Genomic DNA, 27,767 nt, shown 5'->3' with positions numbered 1-27,767 from the left:
AGCCTCAATTTGATAAATGTGACAGTAGCAGAAATTTCAGCCTTCTTAAAGAGGACCTGTAGCCAACCCCAAAAAAATGAAATGACATAATCATTAAATATTTTAGGGAGTCCTGAACACACATCATTCTACAGTTTGCTGACAATTCCTTCAGGTCACGAGATATGAGGGTTTATAGTTTGTCCGACAATCCGGGGAACTCCATTTTAATAATATGAGTAAATATCAGGTGATGGGTATATTAGGCATAGAAGCCTCTCAATGTACAACATTCGCATCCCCTGACTGTATAATGCTGCCCCATCACCTGACAATTACGGCCATTATTAAAATTAAGTTCACGCCCATCTGACCGATTCCCTGAATGGTCAGACAAATAGTAAACCCTCCTATCTCTGGAATGAGAGGGTGTATCAAGAAACTGTTTGATCAGGACACCCTAAGCTAATTAATAACGCTAACATCTAAATTTTTTGGGGTTTGCCACAGGTACTCTATTACGGAAGTACAACTCCACTTAAAACCACAAACATGGCTTTGTTAAATACAATCTGCCCCCAAATCAAAATATCACTAGTCGAACAAGGTGGTCAGCAGCTGTTTGTTGTACTCATGGCTGCCTATTCATTTGGATAGGAGCCATACACAAATGTAGTCAGCACCAACATGATTGTGTTGGCGGGATATTCCAGTGTCCCATTGGTACTGGCCACATTACAGAGCTCTACGTAATGTAATGTATAGTACAGTAGATTCCCCAGCTGGGCGCACAGCGACAGACCAGGAGAATCATTGCTGACTGTTTACTGCCACAGGGTATCCCGGGTAGAAGCAGAAAGTTTTTTTTGTACAGTGCACCAAATTGTGCTGCACCGTGTGGCAAAAACTTTCTACTTCTGCCCAGGAAATCTCTTGTCAACAAGAATGTTGCTGGAGAGAAGTATGGTTTTCAATTTGTTCCCCTTTGTTTACATTTTTAATTTTTACAGGAAAACGCAGAAAGAATAAAAATAGTAAACAAGGTGTCGGAGGAATTTCCATTAAGTTTTTTTTTTTTTCAACACTTTTTTTCCCAGACAGGAACAATCCAAGCAGTGGCAGCTTGGCGGCAACTACTAAGTCACAAAACAAGAAAAAAAAAAAAAAAAAAAGTGTTGGCACACACGTTTATTTAAATAAAAAAACACTTATTGAAATAAAAAACATCCCATGCAGACCCTTGTTCACCATTTTTTGGGAAAAAATAAAAAATAAATTATTTCCACCGTCTGACATAGTCTGGTCTTTTCCTATAGCTGTGTAAAAAAAAATTCATAAACAAAAGCTATGTCCGCCAACATGTGGCTTTCCAGCTGTTGCAAAACTTCTAGGGCAGCCAAGAGCATGATTGGAAATTGTAGTTTTGCAGCAGCTACTGGTCGGGGACACAGTGATGAGCCTGTGGTTCTGCAGCTGTTGCAAAACTACAACTCACCAAGCCCAGACAGCCAAAGGCAGATGAGAACAGCTGCAGGACAACAGTTGTGTAACCGGCAGCATTCTGGTCATGTCACCAAATTATCAATGGCTCGTACAGCCGGCCGATTGCTTCACATGTGCACGCGCCGATGACAGTAAATATAAAGCAATCGGCCACCATGTCATGTGCGAGCTAGTGACTTAATCACGTTATTAAAATGCAATGCTTTCAAAGGCAGTTGCCCCTACACCTTGCAAAGACATGTGCGCAACATCTAGTGAGCCAACTTGAAAGTTGGAGCAGGCTATATCTATAAAACATTTGCTACACAGGTTGCTGTAGTCTAAGTGCAGTTTACTGACTCTGAATAGTAAAATGAATTTCGATCTGCCAAATACAAATAACCATCCAACCCTCTCTTACCGTTCTCTTCTAGAATGCTCCCTGGCTAGCTCCCTCCTCTTCTGTCGCTCCCGCTCACGGCGAACTTTATCTTGTTCTTCTCTGTGTCTTTTTCGTCTATCATGATCTCGGTCCTTCTCCTTCACGCGTATATATTTACCTATTTTATAAGAAACAACACAGGGTGCTTAGTGCAAGGCATCAATCTTCTACAATTGCATTATCCATAGTTAGTAACTATTTGTGAATGTCCTACATACAGCAGTGAATGTATTATTCTTACCTCACCTGCTTCCCCAGCGTAACTGCAGCCATCATATTCTATCATGTCCTGTGTTCTTCCAAAGACAATCCACTCCCTGCTCGCTCAATCACAACGCAAAGTGCAGTCATTGGAAGAACAGCACAGGAGCGTGGACTGGAAGATAGGACAGCTGCAGTGCCAGGATAGTAGCTGAGGCCACTATGTTGGAATTTGTTGTTTTAGTACATGGGTGGCATAAGGTTAAAATATGCAATATTCATATAAAAACTCTTAATGCTTATGATAGAAGTGTCAGAACACAGTGGTTTCATCGCCAGAGCTGACTTATACCTTGAACATACAATGTTGTGTTAATTACAGGTACCACATTTGTATAATAATATCAGGCCCAGTCCAAGAACACAACCAACAGCCCTTTAAGTTCGACCACATACTGGTGGAAATGGCAAAATTATCAATTAAAGGGGTACTCCGCCCCTAGACATCTTATCCCCTATCCAAAAGGATAGGGGATAAGATGTCAGATCGCCGCGGTCCTGCTACTGGGGAGCCCTGGGATCCCCACTGCGGCACCGCGCTCTCATTACAGCACAGAGAGAGTTCGCTCTGCACGTAATGACGGGCAGTACAGGGGCCGGAGCATAGCATAGTTAAGTCACGGCTCCGCCCCCTCGTGACGTCACAGCCCGCCCCTGTCAATGCATTAAGGGGACGGGCCGTGAAGTCACGAGGGGCGGAGCCATGATGTCACGCTGCTCCGTTCCCTGTACTGCCCGTCATTACGCACAGAGCAAACTCGCTCTGTGCTGTAATGAGAGCGGGGTGCCGCAGCAGGGATCCCGGGGCTCCCCAGCAGCGGGACCGCGGTGATCTGACATCTTATCTCCTATCCTTTGGATAGGGGATAAGATGTCTAGGGGCGAGGTACCCCTTTAAGTGTTTCTCCCTCTATGTATTTGAGCTCCTGACACGTAAATAACCTATTTTTCTTCAAAATACACAATTACCTCCGGAACCTTCAGCAGAATGGCTGCGGTGTCTGCGTTTCTCTTTCCTTTTTTCATCTTTTCTGTGGTGAGATTTTTCTTTTCGAGAAACTTGTTGAGGAGGTTTAATAGCCAGGGAGTCATCTTCTTCGCCCCTGAGAATTGAAAAAAACAAAGCATCTTATTTTTACTTATGCTTCTCCTCGGACAACCATCACATGGATATATCTTAATTAAAATACCAATTCCCAGAATTCCCCTAATTCTAATGAACTAAACTTATATAAAATCCTATTTATTAAAAAGGACTTTAATATGTGCCTGTACTGTAGCCATCTGGCATGAATTTTTTAAAGGGGTTATCTGGAGAAAATCTGTCTGGGGTGTTGGGGGGGGGGCAGATCAGGCAGAGTGGAAGTACGCCACCCATGGAAGGGGTTAATATGACTGACTCAAGGCAATGTAAGGAAGGTCGGGGGAGGAAGGCCACCGAGCCCCAAGGTCTAGGAAGAGGCCAAGATGTTGAAAGTGGGCAGGACACAGTAGTAGTAGAAAAAGTAGTGCTGCAAGACCTCTCTGGCATCTTCAGGTGTGTGAAGGGTTACGGCTTTAGTAATTTCACACTAAGTGAGTAGAGTACTGGCACTCTGGCAGTGAAGAAGGGGATGGGTGACCAGCGGCGGCATCCAACACTGACAACACCCTGAATAAGGCAAAAGGATAAACCTCAAACACCACCTAAAAGGTAAAAACAAACTAAAATAATAAGGTGCAGATCTTCAGAGCAGAAGAGGTCTGCCTTCCACAGACACTAACCTAAAACTGATTGGCTAGTTAGATCAGTGCCCATGGGGGGGGTATAGCCTGTGAGGGAGGAGCTAACTCTCTTCTTGCTTCGTGTCACCCGCCTATACCCATGGTCTCCTGTGTCCACCAAAGTAACATGCATGAAACAAACAAACATTTTCAGGGGTTGTCCTGTGAAAAACAACTTTTCCCCTATATTCCCCTGGTTGGGAAACACTGGGGTAGAGCATAAGTTGTTTTTCACTGGACAACCCCTTTAGGAAACAATAAGTAGATTTTTATGCTTATTGTAATATTTATGTCTCGGAGGATCCATGGGGGGACACAGAGACCGTGGGTATATGCTGCTGCCACGAGGTGAAAAAAGGAGAGAAATTGGGGGGGAGGAACGGCAGGAGAGTCGCTAGCTCTGGAACCATCCGGATGGAAGTGACCGCAATTAGAAGAGCCATCTTCCAGGAAAGGAGGCAAATAGGAATGTCCCGGAGAGTTTCAAAAGGGAGCACCTTGTAAGGCACTGAGAACCAGATTCAGATCCCACGGGGGAGTAGGGGATCTGTACGGCGGAGCTGCATGAGCTATGCCTTGCAGAAAATTGCAAATGTGAGGATCGGACGCCAGGGGGCGCTGAAAGAGAATGGAATGAGCCAATACCTGACCCTTAAGGGAACTGAGAGCCAAGCGTTGCGCCAGTCCATATTGTAAAAAGGAAAGAAGGCACAGAAAAGAGAAGACAACTGGAGAGAAGGTTTGAGAACTTAAGACCGCCAAGTACAGTGATAAATCTTTGCAGAGGAGGACTTATGAGCCCTGATCATTGTGCGGATCACTTGGGGAGAGAACCCTCTGGCCCTCAGAACTGCGGTTTCAACCGCCACGCCGTCAAATGCAGTGACAGTAAATTGGGGTGGTAAAGGGGACCCTTAGAGAGTACTAGGCAAACGACGTCGGTGTACCAAGCTCGTCTTGGCCAGTCCAGAGCCACGAGAATGGCGGAGACGCCCTCTGCTTTGAGCTTCCTCAGGACCCTGGGAAGGAGAGGAAGAGGAGGGAAGAGATAGGTGAGGACGAAGTGCGACCAGGGAATCACTAAGGCATCCATGGCCAGAGGATTGTGGGACTTTGCGACAAAGCGAGGAACTTTCTGTTTGCGGCAAGATGCAAAGAGGTCTACATTCGCAGTCCCCCAGAGGTTGCAGATTTCCGGATGAAGTGACCACTCGCCGGGGTTGGCAGAGGAGCGGCTGAGAAAGTCCTCCTCCCAACTGTCCACTCCTGGAATGTGAATCGCCAAGTTGGAGGGAACTCTGAGTTCTGACTAGAGCAGGATCCTGGAGACCTTGGACATCGCCGCGGGGCTCCGAGTGCCGCCCTGGTGATATACATACGCCACAGCCGTGGAATTGTCCGACTGGACGCGAACAGGACGGTTCTGGAGAAGTCGCTCCCAATGAAGGAGGAGAATAAGAATCCTTCAATCGAGAAAAAGCGGAGACTTGTCCCACGGAACAGAATGGCTAGCTGAAGAGGACGATAATGAAACTGGCCGAAGGAGACGGCTTCCATGATCGCCACCATCCGACCCAGGACTTCCATGCAGTATCGAATGGAAACTGGAAAAAGACGACAGAGAAGGCGAACACCTGTTGACAGAGAGCGGCCATGTCCGGCGGCCGCCGTGTCGAACTGGAGTCCCAAAAAGATTAGGGACTGGGTGGGAGTCAGGTTTGACTTTCCCTGGTTGATTACCCAGTCGAAATAAAACAAGGTCTGAAGAGTGAGGAGGAGACTCTGCTGATTCTGGTCCATGGTTGGAGCCTTGATCAGGAGGTTGTCCAGGTAAAGGGTCACAGACACACCCTGGGCTCGAAGGATGGCGATAACCGCCACCAGGACCTTGGAGAAGACCCTTGGGGCCGTGGCTATGCCAAAGGGAAGGGCCACAAACTGAAAATGGCCCTCCGGAACAGTAAAGCGGAGATACCGCTGACGACCCGGAAAAATTGGGACGTGAAGATATGCGTCCCGGATATCCACCGATGAAAGAAATTCTCCGTGATCAATGGACACCACCACAAAACGGAGGACGGAGCCCCCCGTTTTTTTGGGACGACAAAAAGATTTGAGTAGAAACCTGAGAAACGCTCCCCGGGAGGAACTGGGAAGATCACTCCCTGAGTGAGAAGGGTCTGAAGTGCGACCCGAAAAGCTGCCACCAAGGAAGAAGAACGTGGAGGTCGAGAACGAAAAAAAGAGGTCCCTTGGAAAGGAAGCAAGCTTGATCCAATAGCCGTTGGAAACAACATCTCGGACCCAAGAGTCCTGTACCTGAGCCAGCCAAACGTCCCGGAACAGGGACAAACGACCTCCCTCCCAAAAAGAATTCTAGGGTAGGGGCATCCCTTCAAGCGGAGGGAGGCTTACAGGTGCCCGACTTGGCTGCAAAGCGTCCAGAATGGTTATGCGACTTCCAGGAAGGGCGTGCCTTGAAGGAAGGAACCTTCCCATCCTTGGAGGGCGCCGACCTGGCTGTCCGACCCAAGACTGAAAGGGCCAAAAGGAAGTTGACTTCCATCGGGAATCGATATGGCGGGACTTGTTCTGCAGTAGTAAGGAGCTCTTACCTCCAGTAGCCTAGGAGATAATCTTGTCTAGGCACTTTCCGAAGAGTCGGGTCCCGGAGAAAGGAAGTTCCGTGAGAGACTTCTGAGAAGCGGCATCGGCGTCCAAAGCCTTCAGCCCCATTGAGTGGTGAATCCCCACCAGGTTAACAATGGGCAGAAAGCAAGGAAACAGAGCACAAGTAGTCTCCAGCATTGGCGACGTGGAGTACAAGATCCGCCAAATCTCCCGAAGGTGCCCTAGACAAAATGCCCTGGCGGAGCTGGGAAGCCCAAACAGAAAGGGCTTTGGCCACCCAAGCAGAAGCAAAGGCAGGAAGCAAGGATGAACCAGTCGCTTCAAAGGCGAACTTGGCCAGATTCTCAATCATCTTGTCCGTCTGATCCTTAAAGGATCCGCTAATGGTAAAGTAGTCGATTTTGACTGATGGGAAACCGGGGGATCCACAGCAGGCGGTGTCGTCCATTTAGCAATTAGGTCCTCGGCAAAGGAAAACTGCGCCTGAAACCTCTTAGTACCCTGGAAGCGTTTGTTTAGATGCTTCCATGCCGCTTCCAGCAAGGTGTCAAATTCAGTATGAGAGCTGAATACCTTAGGAGAGCGACGGGAGCGATTGAAGGAAACTTCTGGAGCTGGGTCCGAAGTTCCGGGGTCCTCTAGGCGAAAGGTGTCTCTGATTGCTGAAACCAAGATGTCAACCATGTCGGTCCTCTGGATCAGAGACAGAATCTTCCAGCTCTCCAGGAAAATTGGAGTGGGTGGAGGCAGCCTTAGATGAAGGCGAGGCGGACCTGGCACGTAGACCTGGAGATCTAGGATGGCGACCAGGAGAGTGACCCCTAGAGCAGAAGCAGAAGCCAGGGTGGAGAAGCGAGACTGAAGAGGAGAGCGCCTGTCCCCAGCTCTAGATTCCTGGAGAAGAGCCAGAGGATAACACTTTAGGGCGTAAGGAAGATCTTTCCAAGGCAGTAACCACGGAACGGGAAACCCGCGCCAGGTCGGAAATTGACTGGGATAGGGAGGAAACCCATTCGGGGGGGGGGGGGGGAATCCTCCGGCGGGACATTCTGGGAGGAAGTAACAGGAGGACAGGGGTGCGCAGTGATGCAGGCAGGACATGTGGATTCAGCAGAACCACCAGGCATTTTAGTTTTGCAGCCCACACAAGAGTAAATCGGGTCTGAGTTCGGACATAGGTGGTAGCCAAGAGAAGTTAACAAAAAGAAAATGGAGCAGTCTATACCCGCCCTATCGCGAGAAAACTTATCTAGCAAAGTCATCAGCCAGCTATTAAACACCTGCATCATGCCGGGTTGACACAGCGAGACGAGCAGGGAAGGTAGGGGGACCTGGACCCAAGGTACGACCCCAGGTGCTGACCGGTGGCGAGAAGTGGTTGAGAGGGCATAACTCTATGCCTGTGCCCCTTCTTAACATACAGGGGGAACAGTGAGCGCTATGTTCCTGAACCCTCACCTAAACAGAGAAAAAAAGGGAGGAAAAAAATCTACATACACGTTCTTAAACTAAAAAAATAAGAAAGTAAAAAGACCAGGTCTTGAGAACTCCAGACCTGTGTCTGCCTCCTATGGACACTAAGCTAAAACTGATTAGCTCAGAGGATGTAGGCGGAGTATATCCTGCCAGTAGGGGTCGACTTTCTTTTGTTTCCAAGTATCAGCAGCATATACCCATGGTCTCTGTGTCCCCCAATGGAGCCAACCGAGAAATTGCATATATAATTGCATCACTTGTATGTACCTGTCTTCCAGTGAATCTTCAAGTCTGTAAGGAGAATTTCTAATCGTAATCTCCATTCTGTGATCTCTCAACTCCCCTTCTTCCAAGGAATCTCTCTTGGAATCACGATCATCAGCCTTTGAAAGAAATAAATGGTAATGTAAGAAATTACAGAATTAAAGGCAAGTAAGACTTTAGCATCCACTACAATACCAACTCTTTGTTCAATAGTGCAATTCAAAAGGGTAATTTTATGTCAAAGGGTTATTCCCCATCTACAGAATAGGGGATAACTATCGGATCAGTTATGACCCTACTGCTGGGACCCCTGCTGATCACAAAAACACAAAAAAATTGTGGCGCAGAATGAACAGCATGCACCGTGCATGCACGGGCAGCGTTCCATTTATTCTACCTGTCAGATAGCTGGAAGCAGAATGTAATCACTTACTTCAGTCCTTGACGCCATTGGGGCCTACGATGCCTGCGATCTCAATCGATTTGCATCCCATCAATGGAAGCCCAGACTAGGCCACAGATCTGTCATTTGGCATAAACAGCTATTTAACCACAGCACCCGACAACAACCGAAAAAAAATCCAGCATTTGTCATGCTTCCTCATGTCACCAAAAAGTGAAGATGGTTGGTAGAAACTGAGCCAAATTGGCTTTTTGGCTCTCAAAGTTATCTAGTATTTTGTCAGCTATATCTAAAACTGCATTATAACTGAACCTCAGCACAGGTAAATATCCCCTTTAAATTGTTAAATTCTGCTTACAGCTTTCTGAAAGGGACAATACTGGATCTCCTAAAGACCTCCTCCATTGTACTGCATAAGCATGTAATCCATTACTAAACATACACAGGACAATGGGGCAGATTTATTAAAACTATCCGAGACAAAAACGTATTTGCCCATAGAACCAACTGCAGCTCAGCTCTCATTGCTCAAATTGCTTGGGTAAAATGAAAGCTGAGCTGCGATCGGTTGTTATGGTTAAATAAGACAGTTTCTGCAAACAGATTGACACATCTGCCCCATTGTCTCAACTACAATAATGTCTTCCTACAGCTAGTAATGTCACAAGATCACAGGTGAGAAGACACCTTTATCTACTACAGTGTTTACCAAGCAGTGCAACTGCAGCTGTTGCAAAACTAAAGCTCCCAGCAGGGCCAGACAGCCTTTGGCTGTCCAGGCATCCTGGGAGTTGTAGTTTTGCAACAGGTGGAGTCACCCAAGTTGGGAAACACAAACCTACTATGTAGCCAAGAGAGTATTCACTAGAGTCTTACCCCATAATGAGTAATAATTAGGGAAAACTTTACCAGTAAGTCCATTTAAGAATTTAAATGGGCACTGTCAGATACAAAAACTTTTTATATGTTGTACATCTTGGCAAAACATTTATCTTTCTAATATACTTCATAAGAAAATGTGATTTTCTTTTTATAGAAATCATGGCTTTGTCCAAGCTGAAGCACAGTCATTGACAAAGTCCAGTAAGTGACGATGGTCTAGCACTCCTCTGTGCTCTCGGCTGTCTGATAGGACAGGAGAGCACAGAGGGGTGCTACCAGACAGGAGAGAGCACAGAGGGGTGCTACCAGACAGGAGAGAGCACAGAGGGGTGCTACCAGGCAGGAGAGAGCACAGAGGGGTGCTACCAGGCAGGAGAGAGCACAGAGGGGTGCTACCAGGCAGGAGAGAGCACAGAGGGGTGCTACCAGGCAGGAGAGAGCACAGAGGGGTGCTACCAGGCAGGAGAGAGCACAGAGGGGTGCTACCAGGCAGGAGAGAGCACAGAGGGGTGCTACCAGGCAGGAATGAGCACAGAGGGGTGCTACCAGGCAGGAATGAGCACAGAGGGGTGCTACCAGGCAGGAAAAAGCACAGAGGGGTGCTACCAGGCAGGAAAAAGCACAGAGGGGTGCTACCAGGCAGGAAAAAGCACAGAGGGGTGCTACCAGGCAGGAGAAAGCACAGAGGGGTGCTACCAGGCAGGAGAAAGCACAGAGGAGTGCTACCAGACAGGAGAAAGCACAGAGGAGTGCTACCAGACAGGAGAAAGCACAGAGGAGTGCTACCAGACAGGAGAAAGCACAGAGGAGTGCTACCAGACAGGAGAAAGCACAGAGGAGTGCTACCAGACAGGAGAAAGCACAGAGGAGTGCTACCAGACAGGAGAAAGCACAGAGGAGTGCTACCAGACAGGAGAAAGCACAGAGGAGTGCTACCAGACAGGAGAAAGCACAGAGGAGTGCTACCAGACAGGAGAAAGCACAGAGGAGTGCTACCAGACAGGAGAAAGCACAGAGGAGTGCTACCAGACAGGAGAGAGCACAGAGGGGTCCTACCAGACAGGAGAGAGCACAGAGGGGTCCTACCAGACAGGAGAGAGCACAGAGGAGTGCTACCAGACAGGAGAGAGCACAGAGGAGTGCTACCAGACAGGAGAGAGCACAGAGGAGTGCTACCAGACAGGAGAGAGCACAGAGGAGTGCTACCAGACAGGAGAGAGCACAGAGGAGTGCTACCAGACAGGAGAGAGCACAGAGGAGTGCTATCAGACAGGAGAGAGCACAGAGGAGTGCTATCAGACAGGAGAGAGCACAGAGGAGTGCTATCAGACAGGAGAGAGCACAGAGGAGTGCTATCAGACAGGAGAGAGCACAGAGGAGTGCTATCAGACAGGAGGGAGCACAGAGGAGTCCTATCAGACAGGAGGGAGCACAGAGGAGTGCTATCAGACAGGAGGGAGCACAGAGGAGTGCTATCAGACAGGAGAGAGCACAGAGGAGTGCTATCAGACAGGAGGGAGCACAGAGGAGTGCTATCAGACAGGAGGGAGCACAGAGGAGTCCTATCAGACAGTAGGGAGCACAGAGGAGTCCTATCAGACAGTAGGGAGCACAGAGGAGTCCTATCAGACAGGAGGGAGCACAGAGGAGTGCTATCAGACAGGAGGGAGCACAGAGGAGTGCTATCAGACAGGAGGGAGCACAGAGGAGTGCTATCAGACAGGAGGGAGCACAGAGGAGTGCTATCAGACAGGAGGGAGCACAGAGGAGTGCTATCAGACAGGAGGGAGCACAGAGGAGTGCTAGCCCACCTTCATTTACTGGACTTTGTCCATGCCTGTGCTTCAGCTTGGACAAAGCTATGATTTTATAAGACATGATTTCTATAAATAAAAAAAAGGAAATAACATTTTCTTATGAAGTATATTAGAAAGGTTAATGTTTTGCCAAGATGTACAACACATAAAAAGTTTTTCTATCTGACAGTGCCCGTTTAAAACACAACTGTCATGACTTTGGAGCCTTATTACCCAACACCAGTATGCTAAAGCATTACCTCTGCCTCTTTTATAGCAGCTTTAATCATCCTAAAAAACGTTTGTTATTTTTTGGCAGTCACCAACAGTCAAATAGGCGTGGACAAGGGATCGCAATGCCCGGGGCCACAACACCTCTGTCATCTACGTAAATGCTGGGACTGCTGTGTGATTGACAAGCAGGCCCTCAGCACATGGGCCCTCCATCGCTTCTTGGTGCCCACAGCAAGTTTACTGAGCAGGTGCTCGCTCCTTTCGCCTCCCTGCTCAGAGAGTGTGAGTAATGCTAGGAGCAGAGAGCCTGTTCACTCTCTGCCATCTAAGCAGGAAGGCATCAGGAGCGAGTGCTCCCTAAATGAACTCGCAGCAGGCACATAGGAGTGATGGAGGGCATATGTTTTGGGGACCTGGATGCCAATCACACAGCGGTCCCAACACTTACATAGAGGAAATAGGCGTGGCAGCCCCAGGGCACTGTGAACCACTGGCCACACCTATCTGACTATTGGCGATAGCTGGGAAAAAAAATTAGGATTTTAACCCCTTATGGATGGAGCAATTTTCCACTTTTATTTTTCCTCCTTACCTTTAAAAAATCATAACCCTTTCAATTTTGCCCCTAAAAATCCATATGATGGCTTATTTTTTGCGCCACCAATTCTAATTTGTAATGCCATCAGTCATTTTACCCAAAAATCTACAGCAAAATGGGGGGAAAAAAATCATTGTGCGACAAAATTGAAGAAGAAACGCCATTTTGTAACTTTTGGGGGCTTCCGTTTCTACGCAGCACATTTTTCGGTAAAAATGACACCTTATCTTTATTCTGTAGGTCCATACGGTTAAAATGATGCCCTACTTTGATTTTGTCGTACTTCTGGAAAAAATCATAACTATATTCAGGAAAATTTATACATTAAAAATTGTCATCTTCTGACCCCTTTAACTTTTTTAATTTTTCCACGTACAGGGCGGTATGAGGGCTCATTTTTTGCGCTGTGATCTGAAGTTTTTAGCGGTACCATGATTGTATTGATCGGACTTTTTGATCGTTTTTTATTCATTTTTTCATGATATAAAAAGTTACCAAAAAATACGCTATTTTGGACTTTGGAATTTTTTTTTTGGGCGCGTACGCCATTGACCATGCGGTTTAAATAACAATATATTTTTATAATTCGGACATTCGGCACGCGGCAATACCACATATGTTTATTTTATTTAGACAGGTTTTTTTTTTTTAAATGGGAAAAGGGGGGTGATTTAAACTTTTATTAAATGATCTTTATTAACTTTTTTTTTTCACTTTTTTTTTGCAGTGTTATAGGAAATCATTGATCAATGATTCTGCCATTTGACTGCTCATGCCTGGATCTCAGGCACTGAGCAGTCATTCGGCAATCGGACATCAGGAGGCAGGTAAGGGGACCCTCCTCATGTCCTACAGCTGCTCAAGACGCCGCGATTTCGCTGCGGCGGTCCTGAACAGCCCCCGGAGTTAACCGGCAGCGTTTTAGTTTCACTTTAGACACGGCGATGAACTTTGAACACCACGTATAAAGGGTTAATAGCGCGTGGCACCGCGATTAGTGCCGCGCGCTATTAACCATGGCCCCGCGTTATAGAACGGGAACGTACTCAGGGCGTACATGTACGTCCTCAGTCCTTAAGGAGTTAAAAGCTGCTATAAAGGAGGCAAAGGAAATGCTGAATTACAATTCTAAACTTATTTAGCATAATGGTGTTCGGTTATAAGGCTCAAGGGTCATGATAGTAGCACTTTAAAGCTGTTTGCACATGTAAAACCTGTAAAAGACTACAGTACCACCCCTGAGTAGGATAGAATAAATAGGGCGTGAGCAGCACTGTGAAAGGACTCCCAGCCCAACTGTCCGTGTACTCAGCTAGGTCCAAGGGTCTGACCACGACCCCACAGAAACTCAAAGAATCCAAATTACAGGACAATAAGCAGCACTCCAGTATCCAAACAATAAGGGGATTTATTCACACATCCGTCAGTACAAAGTGCCTTTTTAATGACGGATGAGTAAATTAACCACCTTATTGTTTGGATACTGGAGTGCTGCTTATTGTCCTATCTTTTGGAAACTTGAGTATCCATACAGAAATAAGTGGCGCTGATATTAAAGTCTGTACCATGTCAATTTCTGTTGTGGAATTCACAACTTCAATGCATAGAAGTAAAATAGGCATGTAACATGTGGTATTTCATCAAGGCAGGGGGTATTTGGTCAGTATTTTAGTCAAAACTAGGAGAGGACACAAAACCATGGGAAAAGCTTCAAATGTTAATTTTCTCTGTCTCAGTTGCACTCCCAGTTTTGGCTAAAAGTACTAACCAAATGGCTGTGTGTGAACACATGAGAGGACCTACTCTTTGAATGTCAGAGCGATCTACTTCCCAGCAATAATTTCTCCAGCTCCTTACATTTTTTGTATGTTTTGAATCGGATTTTTCTTCTTGCTCCTTCCTCCTTTTCTTTTCTTGCAAAATCTCATCCAGCGTTTTCACTTTCCAGTTGTCTTTTTCATCCCCCATTTGGAGTGGGTCAACCTAACAAAACAAATGAATTAAATGTCATTCACCTTAAAAATCTAAAATTTACAAACCCCAATAAAAATTTAAAGGGGTTCTCCGGTGCTTAGACATCTTATCCCCTATCCAAAGGATAGGGGATAAGATGCCTGATCACGGGAGTCCTGCCGCTGGGGACCCCTGTGATCTTGCACGCGGCACCCCGTTTGTTATCTCCTGGTCTGATTACCGGCGACCACAGGGCCGACGGTGTGTGACGTCACGCCTCCGCCCCCCGTGTGACGTCACACTCCGCCCCTCAATGCAAGCCTACGGGAGGGGGCGTGATAGCCGTCACGCCCCCTCCCGTAGGCTTGCATTGAGGGGCGGAGGCGTGATGTCACACGCTCCGGGGACTGATTACGAAGGGGGTGCCGCGTGCATGATCACCGGGGTCCCCAGTGGCGGGACTCCCGTGATCAGGCATCTTATCCCCTATCCTTTGGATAGGGGATAAGATGTCTAAGCACCGGAGTACCCCTTTAAAGGATGTTTTCCAAACAAAATGGGATATGAGGACTGAATCTGCTTTCATCATGTCGTGAAGCCGTAAACAGCATGTCAATAAGCCTTGTATCTAAGTCAGTGTTTCCCAATAAGGGTGCCTCCAGGTGTTGCAAAACTACAACTCCCAGCATGCCTTGGCAGCCTTTGGCTGTCCAGGCATGCTGGGAGTTGAAGTTTTGCAACACCTGGAGGCACCCTGGTTGGGAAACACTGATCTAAGTGAAGAGAATGGAGGTGAGATAGCAGTACCTGCTTTCCATTTGTCATAACGCAAAAAAAAAAACAACCCCTGTGGTGTGTGGTACACAATGGTACTGCGCATTTGTGATGGAGTGATCGCCTACCAAAGTGTGCTTCTCAAGAACGTTTGAATGGATAGCTGTCAGCAAACATAAGACAAAATAAGGGACCCAAGAAGTTATTAGAGGACAACAACTGATTCTGGGGAGAGGGAGGGATTTTATTGGTGCCTGGTGATGGGACCCTCCACAATCAGATATTGATAGGGAAAAATCAACAAATTATTCCTGGAAATCCCTTTAAAACCAATGGCCTTTCCCACTATTTACAAACCAACGAGCCGTCAGCTGTTGCAGAACTACAATTCCCAGCACGCCTGGACAGCCGCGAATTGCAGTTTTGCAACAGCTGGAGGCACACTGGTCTATCCTTAGGGAAGTGATTCCCAACCAGGGTGCCTCCAGCTGTTGCAAAACTACAACTCCCATCATGCCCGGACAGCCGTGAATTGTAGTCTTGCAACAGCTGGAGGCACACTGGCCTATCCTTAGGGAAGTGATTCCCAACCAGGGTGCCTCCAGCTGTTGCAAAACTACAATTCGTGGCTGTCCAGGCATGATGGGAGTTGTAGTTTTGCAACAGCTCGAGGCACCTTGGTTGGGAATCACTTTCCTAAGGGTTAAGACGTCGGAGGAGAGCTGTAATTCCCCCCCCCCCCCCCCCCCCAAATAAGTGACTAATCAGTCAGATCGAGTAGTGTTTCCTACATAGGACTGATGGCGTGATGTTTAAATCTTAATCTCCTGGGGGTCTGTAACGCCCACCCAATACAAAAAAACACATGGGCTATGGTGCTAAGTGGTCCCTTTGCTGACTTCTACATAAAGCGCCCCCCCGCGGGTGCTGGGCAGGAACAACAACATATCCGATTCACCTTCTGTCTCTTCTAGGGGAGGGGGTGTCTTGAATAAAATCAATCACGTGACGCCACGGGTCCGGTGATCGCAGGTATTCGCTATAGGCCGAAGCGCTAAGGCACAGAGGAGTCTATAAGGCCTCTCCCGGTTATCGTCCTATATACGTCGTGGATTACACGAGAGGATTATACAGGTGGGGGGGAAAGAAATCCCGATTTACCTGAAGTTTTCGCTCTCGCTTCCCTCCTCACTGTCCCGCGACCGACACCAGAACGAAACAAGGCCCACAGGCGCGCACTGATGACGTCACTTCCCGCTTCTGGCTGACGTCTGGAATGCTGCGCGACAGGACAGTCCGCCCGGCTAGGTGGCGCCCGCGAGTGAATGGAAGTGATGTAACGTTACACAGGACTGTATTCTGGGCTGAGGGAAGGTGGATTTTGTAGCATTCTCTTCTTCCATATCATTACATCATGCCATGCAGTGCCCCTAATGAACTGTGCTACTGTCTCCTAATAAACTGGACAACTGTGCAACCAAAAAATGGTTCCCCAACCTGTGGATCTCCAGAAGCTGCAAAACTACAACTCCTATCATGTCCTGACAGCAGGTTGTCAAAACCACAAATTGTGGACCGTGAGGGAGATTAATCAAAACCTGTCCAGAGGAAAAGTTGCCCAGAGCAACCAATCAGATCGCTTCTTTCATTTTTGAAAGGGCCTCTCAAAAATGAAAGAAGCTATTTAATTGGTTGCTATGGGCAACCAGGCAACCTTTCCTCTGCAGATGTTGATAAGTTTCCCTCCATGTCCCTAAATGCATGGTCTCCCTGATTATCTCACTTGTCCCAGCTCCTGTACATCTCTGACCTCTTCTAGTCAGGCCTGGTGGGAGCAGTACTGGCTGGTAGTGCGGGGGACGCTGATCAGTTTGGTGCCTATCGTGCCTGGATCTGTTTGGCCGAAATCTTCGATTTTCTGCATATGCTAATAAAGTGCTAAGTGGCACTGGCCGGGTTACTGGCACTCTGACGTCAGCACCGCTCGTCTGCAGCGCCGGCCAGCTCATCAATATTCCTCCCCTTCCTCCGCCTCTCCTTCTCCCCGCTCTGTAATGGAGGGGAGGAATTTAGATGAACTGGATGGTGCTGCGGACGAGCGGCAGTGACGTCAGAGTGCCAGTAACCCCGCCTGTGTCAGTTAGCACCTTATAAGTAAATACAGAAAAACAAAGATTTCAGCCAAACGGCGCGGCGGATCCAGGCACGGTAGGCTTCAAACTGATCAGCGTGCCCCGCACTACCAGCCAGTACTGCTGGTTAGTGCGGGGGGAGCAAGCTGACAGTTTTCCTTTAAGGTGTACCTGTCAGATCCAAAAAAATAAATAAAAATGTAATATGTTACTCAGTACCTAATCCTGACCATGTACATCTAATTGTTGTGTGTCTGGCACCTTTATTTTTTATTACACTTTGATGGTTGCTCACTTGCTTGAATTTCCCTCAAAGGGAGGGGGCATGGCCTCACCGTGCATGCCTCAGTCTGCTGTCAGCTCACTATCTCTTTGCATTAGTAAAACTACAAATCCCAGCATGTTCTCATTGTCAGGGCATGCTGGGAGTTGTAGTTTTGCTAATGCAAGGTGAGATGTGAGCAGGCATCTCCCCTAGCATTAGCAAAACTACAACTCCCAGCATGTCCTCACTGTCAGGGAATGCTGGGAGTTCTAGTTTTGTAAACCCTAGGGGAGATGTAAGTGGCAGACGGACAGTGAAATGAACGGCAGGTGGGAGGAGAAGTGACCAGCGGGCGGATATTAAAATATGTGGTGGGAGGAGAAGTCAGCGGCGGCGTCCTAATAAGTGAGCGGCGGCGTCTGGCTGTATTAGCAGCAGAGTGGGGCTGATGTAATATGTGTGGCACCATCTCAGGAGCTCCACAGCAGCCGGCATAAGCTGTTTTCCCCATGCGCTCCTAGCACTTACAGCATCAATGATGCTTGGAGTGCACTAGGGGGAAAACAGCTAATGGCTGCTGTGGAGCTTCGGTGTAGTAAAAACTCCTGCATCCCTCTGGGGGGATGCAAGACCTTGCTGCTGTGTGCTCCTGCAGGATGAGTGACAGGCTGGGAGCAGAGCCGTGTCCAGGGTCCACAGGTCATCATGATGCTGCCTATGGACTCGTTGGAGTCCCAGCAGGTATGGGGACCACTAGTGGCCAGTTTAAGCCATGATTTCTATAAAAATTAAATACAATTTTCTGATGTAGTATATTAGAAAATGTATTGTTTTGCCAAGAAAAACATACAAAAACTTTTTATATTTGACAGTGCCCATTTAACCCCTTAATGACCAAGGATGTATATTTACGTCCATGGCCGGCTCCCGTTATGTGACGCGTGCTCAGGAGCTGAGTGCGTTTCATACCCAGCAGGTTGATTGCTATCAGCAACCAGGAACTGCGGCTAATATCGGACATCGCCCATCGGGCTGATGTCTGGTATTAACCTTTTAGATGCCGCGATCAAAGTTTATTGTGGCGTCTAAAAAGGGAGAAAACACTGCAGGTAAGCTCAGCAGAGCTGTTCCGGACCGCCGCAGTGTCCTGAACAGCTGAGAGGACAGCGGGAGAGTGCTTACCTTCCTTCCCACAGTCCGATCGTCACTCCATTGCTCCAAGCCTGAGATCCAGGCTTGAGAAATCGAGCACAGATAACACTGATAAATGCTATGCTATGGCATAGCATTGTTCAGTGTATGCAACCTGAGTATTGCATATGGAGACAAAAAAAAAGTTAATAAATGTGATCGAACCCCTTCCTGAATAAAAGTTTGAATCACCACCTTTTCCCATTAAAAAAATAATAATAATAATCTATAAGCTCATCCTCGTTAACCCAGTACACTGTCCCAGGGTTTAGAAATGCTTGTGATGCTCTGTTAGATCAGTTGGTTAGATGAGCCGTATAGGTTTCCCTGACCTCCTTCTACCCTGGGATGCACACACTGACAATATCCATTGGGCGCTCATTCCTACATCACACACTCCATCAGCCTGCTGGGCTTTCCTTACCTACCACCCTGCGGAACAATATGTATGTTTCGACTATTAGTACACTTTGTCCATCAGATGGGATTGCTCTAATTTATATCACTGATTAGAATGACTATGTGTTCCAGCCCCCGCTGTCATCTACTGTTCGCTTGACCCCCGAACCTACATATTGGAATGTTGTCTATAATTTGTACCCTTGACTTTTATGTTTTGTTTATTGTCTTTCACACTTTGTTCCCGTTGTGGGATTTTGTTGTGCTGTAATACTCCTGGTATGACGATTGTTTTGGTTACTGTTTTCACTTTTCAATAAAGCGAATTAAAAAAAAAAATCTATGAAAACAAAAATAAACATATGTGGTATCGCCACGTGTGTAAATGTCCGAACTATAAAAATATAATGTTAATTAAACCGCAGTTCCAAAGTCCAAAATTGCGTAATTTTTGGGTCACTGCATACGCAAAAAAAAATATATATATATATATTATAAAAAGCGATCAAAAGTCCCATCAAAACAAAAATGGTACCGATAAAAATTTCAGATCACGGCGCAAAAAATAATGGGCCCCCTATACGGAAAAAATAAAAAGTTATAGGAGGTCAGAAGATGACAATTTAAACATACTAATTTTGGTGCATGTAGTTCTAATTTTTTTTGTAGTAAAACAAAATCAAACCTATATAAATTGGGTGTCCTTGTAACCGTATGAATGACACTGACAATGCATACAGCCTCTTCCTAGCGTTTCCATATGATTTCCTATGTCCACCTTACAAATGGTTGTACACCAGCTAAATGCTTATTCAATACAAAACATAGAAATGGAGTAAAATTTATTTATGAAATTTCACTACAGACAAAACAGAACATTGACTGATGCCTTCACCCTCACAGATGGGAATCTTCTGGAACATTTGAGAGGTATTATGGGACGGCGTAGGGTAACCTAGAAAAAGAGGAAAGAACAAATTATTGTAAAGACATGGCTTCTGCAATAGAACAATGCACACTGCTAAAATAAACATTGGGGGCATTTCCGATAATTTCAGGGTGTATGATCGTGCGCACAAGCTGAGCGTGCTTCCTACCTGGTAGCTGGGACATAACGCTAATGCCAGTAGCCCTTCAGATGCCAGAAGCCCTTCAATCAAAGAAGCAGAGCAACGATAAGAATGATCAATGCTGTGCTATAGCTATTAGTCTCATATGGGGACTAAATAATAATAATTAAAAAATGAAAAAGAAGTATGAATAAGGCCTTGCAGTAATATAAGTTTAAATGATCAAATCAGAGGGTCCCATCAAAACAAAAATGGCATAAAAACTACAAATCACGGCACAAAAGATGAGCCTCATACGGTCTCCATATAAGAAAAAATAAAAAAAAAAGTGTTATAGGGGGTCAGAAAAGGACATTGTTAACCCCTTAAGGACTCAGCCCATTGTCACCTTAAGGACTCTGCGCTGCATAACTGCGCCGGTCCCTCGCTACTCCCAACTTCTGGGTGTATTGAGGGACCGGCACATGCACACATACGCAGCGCAGAGTGGCTCTCCCGATGCACAGCTCTCACGTCATCAGGACGTGAGAGCTGGGTAAAAAATTCAGCATGTGCGCTCTGAACACAGATCGCGGTGCTCAGGGGGCGTATAACTCCACGTCACTAGGACGTGGAGTAGCAGTACATGAACAATCAACAGGGGGGGGGGGGCCTTCGGAAGCCAAATCAATGAATATTCCTCCGGGACCCAAATAAATGAATATGCATCAAGGGGGGAGAACTTTGGAAGCCTTCCTCCGGAACCCAAATAAATTAATATGCATCAAGGGAAGCCTTCCTCTGGAACCCAAATAAATGAATATGCAACAAAGGGGGCGGACTTCAGCGCCTTCCTCCGGAACCCAAAGAAAGACTGCCAGCGGGGACAGACCACAAATAGTCTTTGCAGAATCTGCCAGACAAACATTTTAGACTCCTCACTCCTGCATAATCTTCACTTCTATACAAACTATCCATGTGCATTGCTCCACAAGATAATAGTGCCCACTTTGTGCCCCCCATAAAGCTGCCACCCTCACATTGCCCCAAGCCATGTCCCCACACATTACCTCTATATTCTCTGGAATTGTTGTCAGCCATGTCCACTCACATTGCCTCTATATGTGCTCACGCTTTCACCCGATTTTCACCATACGGTTTTTGACTTTGCACAGTTTATTTCTTGGAATTTCAATCAAACAAGTGAAACTTTATTCATAATGGAGTGAAAAGTTTAAAACGTATACGTTTTTTCTTAAAGACGGATGCAACCGGACAACATTTTTCAAACCGTATATGGTTTCTAACTGTATACTGGTTAAAATTTGTACACACGTTTTGATACAGTTTAGTCCGGTTTTGAGGAATCCGTTTTTCATCAAAAACCTGATACGGGAACTGTACTGCAAAAACGTGTTGTGTATGCAGCCTAAGTCTGAAAATTCAGGGTATTGCATCCAAGAGAACTGGTGCTGCACAAGTCTTGGAGACAGGAGTGAAGGGTTCAGAATATAGAAGATGTTAGTTTTAAATTAGCAGAGAGGAGAGAAAATGGAAATAAAATGACAAAATTGTATTTGCTTCTTTTATTCTGTTCTCCCCAAATAAAAGTTAATCAATAAGATACACTCATTGACAAAAAATAATGCACCCAGATGGAAATGTCAGGTTGCTGCATAACTCTTCATGTGGTTATGCATCAGGCAGATATTTAAAGGTTACAGGTGTGCTCTGGTTAGACACTGGATCTTGCCACAAGAGGGCATAAAGTGCTTCCCTTGCTGCTCTACATAAAGGCTCTCAGAGGCTACTTTTGGGTAGTGTACTTCATGGTGAGAGATTGACTGCTAGACATACCCTACAACACACTCAAAGACATTCGAAAAGCAGTATGGATGTTTTGACAAACTGCCAGCCGTCAAGTCCTTTTGACCAAGCTGTTCGGAAGTGTTGGGAGCAGTTGTTATATGAGAACACACACAGTGAACAGGCTCCGGAAGGTCCAGACAGATCACCAGTAGAGGGGATCATTTCATCTGTCCCATGAGCAACTCTTTGGCTGGGTTCACATATATGTCTGGCATAGTTTCCTTCGAGCATGCACTGAACGGAAAATTATGCTAGAACTGATTCCATTCATTTGAATGGGACAGTTCACAATAATTCAGGGTCTCAATTTTGACACCGGATGGTTGGAAACGCTGGACAGCACCCTGTCAGGCATCCAGAAACAATGGACACTAGATGCCATACAACTGATGTACGTCCTCATCAGTTATGGCAGCGTCTCCCAACCAGGGTGCATCCAGCTGTTGCAAAACTGCAACTCCCAGCATGCCCGGACAGCCATTGGCTGTCCGGGTATGCTGGGAGTTGTAGTTTTGCAATAGCTGGAAGCACCCTGGTTGGGAAACACCGAGTTATGGCGAGATCTAAGCTGAGTTCACCTATGGCGGACATACGTGAACCCAGACTTACAGTTTCCTTGTCCACTATCCAGAAACAGGTGGCACCTTCATTACACCTCCCTTCTCTTCATTACACCCCCCTCTTCTCTCTTCATTACACCCCCCCCCCTTTCTCCCTTCATTACACCCCCCCCCCCTTTCTCCCTTCATTACACCCCCCCCCCTTTCTCCCTTCATTACACCCCCCCCCCTTTCTCCCTTCATTACACCCCCCCCTTTCTCCCTTCATTACACCCCCCCCCCTTTCTCCCTTCATTACACCCCCCCCCTTTCTCCCTTCATTACACCCCCCCCCTCTTCTCTCTTCATTACACCCCCCCCCTCTTCTCTCTTCATTACACCCTCCCCCTTCTCTCTTCATTACACCCCCCCCCCCTTCTCTCTTCATTACACCCCCCCCCTTTCTCCCTTCATTACACCCCCCCCCTTTCTCCCTTCATTACACCCCCCCCCCCCTTTCTCCCTTCATTACACCCCCCCCCCTTTCTCCCTTCATTACACCCCCCCCCTTTCTCCCTTCATTACACCCCCCCCCCTTTCTCCCTTCATTACACCCCCCCCTCTTCTCTCTTCATTACACCCCCCCTCTTCTCTCTTCATTACACCCTCCCCCTTCTCTCTTCATTACACCCTCCCCCTTCTCTCTTCATTACACCCTCCCCCTTCTCTCTTCATTACACCCTCCCCCTTCTCTCTTCATTACACCCCCCCCTTCTCTCTTCATTACACACCCCCCCTTCTCTCTTCATTACACACACACCCATCATTACACCCCCCCCCATCATTACACCCCCTAGTCTCATTATTACGTCGATTCATTACATACCCCTAATTTCCTCATTACACCCCCTCATAATCTCACTCCCCTCCCTTTAACATACAGTCCCATATAAATAACATCACTATCATCTCTCCAACATACAGTCCCATGTAAATATCGTTCCCCTCCAAAACATTCAGTCCCATGTAAATAATATCACTCCCCTCCCCAACATACAGCACCATATACACATCACTGCCTACTTGGAAGATCTCCATGGTGCAGTGTCTACCAACTAGTGTACCTCCGGCTTTTACAAAACTACAACTCCCAGCATGCCCAGACAGCCTTTGGTTGTCAACAACTGGAGGCACACTGGTTGTCAGACACTGCCAGAGAGCGTTTCCGCCAATACAGCGGTGAGAACTACACTTCCCACAATGCAGCAGCACGTCATCTCTCCCGGACGTGACTGACCACTGGCGCCACGTGACCGCTTCACGTCACTCCCATTCTATGCTCTTACCTGAGCCACCTCCACACTGTGATACCCGGGCCGCTTCACCTGTACAGCTCGGCCGGTGAAGCCCCGCCCACGTGACCCAGCCAAATGTCGGCCGCGGCTCCACACGGTTACCGGACAGAAGATGACCGGGTGTGAGAGGACTCGACCATGAACCTACCGCGGCTGCTGTGTCGCCACAAGACGGCGCTGGGTTTGGCCGCTCTGTCCCTCTTCGCCATAATCCTGCTTTACCTGGCCAAATGTACCTCCGAGAACCTGAAGCCTATGCCCGCCTGGGGTCTCCCTCACCAGCAGGGTTCTCTATTCGGCCACAATGGCCTTCAGCCCGCGCTGCCCGACAAGAGCGTCTCCACATTCCTGGCCGTCCTCATAGCCAGTGGGCCTAAGTACACGGAGCGCCGCAGCATCATCCGCAGCACCTGGCTGTCCGCCGCCTCCGCCCACCAGGGGTCGCTGTGGTGCCGCTTTGTCATAGGAACAGCGGGGCTGGGAGAGGAGGAAGCGGTTTCCTTGGAGATGGAGCAGCGGAGACATGGCGACCTGCTGCTGCTACCTGACCTGCGCGACTCCTACGACAACCTGACGGCCAAGCTGCTGCTCATGTACGTGTGGCTGGACCGCCATGTGGACTATAAGTTCGTCCTGAAGGCCGACGATGACACCTTCGCCCGGCTGGACGTCCTGCTGGATGAGCTGAAGGCTCAGGATCCCCGGCGGTATTACTGGGGCTTCTTCTCGGGCAGAGGACGGGTGAAGTCGGCGGGGAAGTGGAGGGAGAGCGCCTGGGAGCTGTGTGACTACTACCTGCCCTATGCCCTGGGCGGGGGGTATGTGCTGTCCTGGGACCTGGTGCATTACCTCAGCCTCACCAAGGACTACCTGGCACACTGGCAGAGTGAGGACGTGTCCCTGGGGGCCTGGCTGGCGCCCCTGGAGGTCCGGAGGCTCCACGACCCAAGGTTCGACACCGAATACAAGTCCAGAGGCTGCAACAATAAGTATATAGTCACCCATAAGCAAAGCATTGAGGACATGCTGGAGAAGCACCAGACCCTGGCCAGGGAGGGGAAACTGTGCAAAGAAGAGATCAAACTGCGCTTATCGTACATCTACGACTGGGGCGTGCCCCCCTCCCAGTGCTGCCAGAGGAAAGATGGCATCCCATGAATGCCCAAAGACTACTAATCTAGGGACCACCTACTCAGAAGACTTAAAGGATTCTGAAGACTCTGAAAGGAGTGGATATCTCCTTTAAATAATGCTCTAAGGCAGTGTTTCCCAACCAGGGGGTGCCTCCAGCTGTTGCAAAACTACAACTCCCAGCATGCCCGGACAGCCGAAGGCTGTCCGGGCATGCTGGGAGTTGTAGTTTCACAACAGCTGGTGGCACCCTGGTTGGGAAACATTGCTCTAAGGTGACCACCAGAAAGCCCCGGAGGTGGTCTTAAAGCCACCAGTTACGCTATATTGTGTAAAACTCTGATTCCCTGGTGAATGGATGTGGCTGGATACCAAACTATTGGTCTGAGCTGAGAAACCTCCATTGATATGACTAGTCAGAATAACTATGATATCAATATGATATGAAGACTTCTTCTTGTAATGGAAGGCAAGGGAGGAGTGATGACTTTAATTCCCCGTCTCCTTTATAGTTATGCATGCAGGAAGCTGACAAATATGTTGATCCCAATGTGGAAAGGGGAATAAATGGCTGACTGATACTTTAAGCCGGTGTCCCCCAACTTGTGGCTCTTAAGCTGTCGCATAACACCCCAAGGCTGTCGAGCATGCTGACATTCATAGTTTTGCAACAGCTGGAGTCACAGGTTTAAGAACGTTGCTTTAAGCAGTGCTGTTGGGTACTACAGAAACAAAGGATCAGATCGGTTACATACAAGTTTTTTCTTTGCTTCAGTATCTGTCATCGAGGAATAGTCGATAAACGCACATTAGGGTTATCTGAAGTAATTTTAAGTGTGCAAGTGAATGGCTTCAGCCTTGTATATGGCAGACCACTTCACAGATTGCTGTTCAAGAAGGCAATGGCTTAAACAGTGTTTCCCAACCCTTGGCTCTCCATATGTTGCAAAACTACAATTCCTGTCATACATTAGTGTGCCCTCACTTTATATAAAAAAAAAGTACTTGCCTCCGTTCGCACGCTGATCCCTGATCTATTCGGTATTCATTAGCAAATTTCTTGGGTTGGCCTTCTGGTATTATATGAACAGCAGATGTCACATGACCACTGCAGCCAATCACCAGCCTCATTAATCGATCCTGAGTATGGAGAGTGACAGCCGAGGTCGCTGATTGGCAGCGGTGGTCACCTGTTGTCCACTGCTCAGTTAACGTTGGAGAATCAGCCACACACAGAAGGGGATAAGCGTGGGAACTGAGGTGCAGGTTGTAAATGTATATTTTATTTTTTTTTCTTATAAAAAAAAAAAAAAAATTGACCTCCCTATTGGAAAGGGCTGGCAAAAACCTAGGCTCTACAACAAACTTCTTGGTTGGCTTGGTGACCTGGGATTTGTCAAGCCCTTGGCCACTACTCGATTCCTAGTACTCTGATATCCTTAGCATTTCAATAAACATGAGTGGAGTGGAAATCAAGTCTGGCACTACCTTTCCATTCTGGAAGGATTTTTCTACCTTTTAAAGAAATATTGTAGATCTTGGGGGGGTCTTCTGTGATCTTCTGTACAGGGGCGCGCCAGTCCGCAAGAGGGGGGCGTTCAGTCCCCACATGACGCGGCGGGACATGCCCCCTCCATGTATCCCATAGAGATGGCGGGGGCCCCAGTGGATAGGGGATAAGTTTATATTCCATTACAGTACTCCTTTAAGGTGGTTACTCACCAACAAGTGTTTTCAGCCAAAGGCTCATTTGGCAAGAAACAATTACTATATATCTCTCCCATACACATGAGTGCTGAGTTCATCTTAGTGTGCATGTCTTCTCAGTGGGAGCAGGGGAGTAAGCAATTGCCACATACACCTGGTGGTGGATTATTTCCCTTCAAAAGGCTATATCCTTCTCTACGTTATCTGCCAAACACATAAATGGAAACACCCAATTTTACCCTAATCAGTATGTTCACCTTTACAGTGGTTACTACATTAAAGCTATATTGTCCAGTCTGCTACTTGTCCACCATTCCTGACCTTTCAAGTGGTGGTATATGAACCTCCATTCTTCTAGGTCTCTGGGCACATTTACAGATCCTAATGCTTTTGTTTCTGACAACTTGATCAGTGGACTTGTACAGTGTAGGAGCCCTTTTTAGACCGCATTGCAGCAGTAAACAAGTCATCCCTTTTATGCTGCTTGAACCATGAATCATTTGGGTGGTCCCTGGTGGGTTCTGCCTCAACAGCCTTGGATGGGTCTTTAGTTACAGTGAAAGATTTACAAATCAAGGACAGAGGGGCAGGGAGAAGCCACCAGAGAATCTCAATAGCATGAAAGTGATGACTGGTTCATCTTAAATATTTGTATTACTGCTAAGTTTACAATATGTGTGTGTATAAAAAATATATTAGCCACTATTTTCCTCTACAATCACATGATCAAGGGCATAGTCATCCCCTTTTTTTCTCTCCAATTCTTCAGTAGAGCAACAGTTTCTGAATCCACACAATGGGCTTTTTTTTTTTTTTTTTTTTTTTTTATGGAAATCTTCCTGGCATGGGCCCCTATGGTGGTGGCATAGCCTGAAAAGTACTTGGCTTTAATGGTTTGGCTGCAGGCTCGATCTCCGATGTACCTCAGTATTAAGACAACTAGTTTTTCCTGATTTTTAATGTTCTCTTCAGAGCTCCCATATTTATAAATAAAAAGTAATCCTATATACATCTTTATTTATTACAATTTTTTTTTTTTTTTTTTTACACCTTTTTGTTTTAAAAATGATGCTATTGTGATGTGCGTAAATTTCTAGCTGGTCTCAAATTGTAGCATACGGTGGTAGACATATGACTTGCAATACATAGATGACATGCTACATTCATAAATAAAATCCTTTTGTGGAAGAC

The 27,767-nt window shown here is 47.0% G+C and overlaps 2 protein-coding genes across 10 annotated transcripts in view; one reads left to right on the top strand and one right to left on the bottom strand.

The window, feature by feature from the left end:
- Positions 1–16,388, bottom strand: part of CDK11A (cyclin dependent kinase 11A) — a 54,062-nt gene extending 37,674 nt beyond the window's left edge. For 4 of the 9 annotated variants that reach the window (XM_056542251.1, XM_056542254.1, XM_056542252.1 and 1 more), the window contains exons 1-5: positions 16,101–16,388; positions 14,070–14,195; positions 8,303–8,418; positions 3,134–3,267; positions 1,883–2,021 (exon numbers count right to left, since the gene is read on the bottom strand). In XM_056542251.1, coding sequence (XP_056398226.1) covers positions 1,883–2,021; positions 3,134–3,267; positions 8,303–8,418; positions 14,070–14,180 — 500 coding nt within the window. In that variant the 5' untranslated portion in view covers positions 14,181–14,195; positions 16,101–16,388. Of the gene's footprint in view, positions 1–1,882; positions 2,022–3,133; positions 3,268–8,302; positions 8,419–8,732; positions 8,822–14,069; positions 14,196–16,100 lie in introns of all 9 variants that reach the window. The other 5 variants (XM_056542247.1, XM_056542250.1, XM_056542246.1 and 2 more) reach the window with 3 other exon arrangements.
- Positions 16,389–23,343: 6,955 nt separating this feature from the next.
- B3GALT6 (beta-1,3-galactosyltransferase 6) lies at positions 23,344–27,767 on the top strand. The gene has a single exon (XM_056543142.1). It carries the CDS (start codon positions 23,877–23,879, stop codon positions 24,894–24,896), a length of 1,020 nt encoding a protein of 339 aa, XP_056399117.1. The 5' UTR covers positions 23,344–23,876; the 3' UTR covers positions 24,897–27,767.

The sequence above is a fragment of the Hyla sarda genome, chromosome 10 (assembly GCF_029499605.1).
Source record: "Hyla sarda isolate aHylSar1 chromosome 10, aHylSar1.hap1, whole genome shotgun sequence".
In the NCBI taxonomy this organism is placed as follows: Eukaryota; Metazoa; Chordata; class Amphibia; order Anura; family Hylidae; genus Hyla; species Hyla sarda.
Note: the sequence above shows the minus strand (reverse complement) of the source record. Positions and strands in the feature narration are given on the sequence as shown.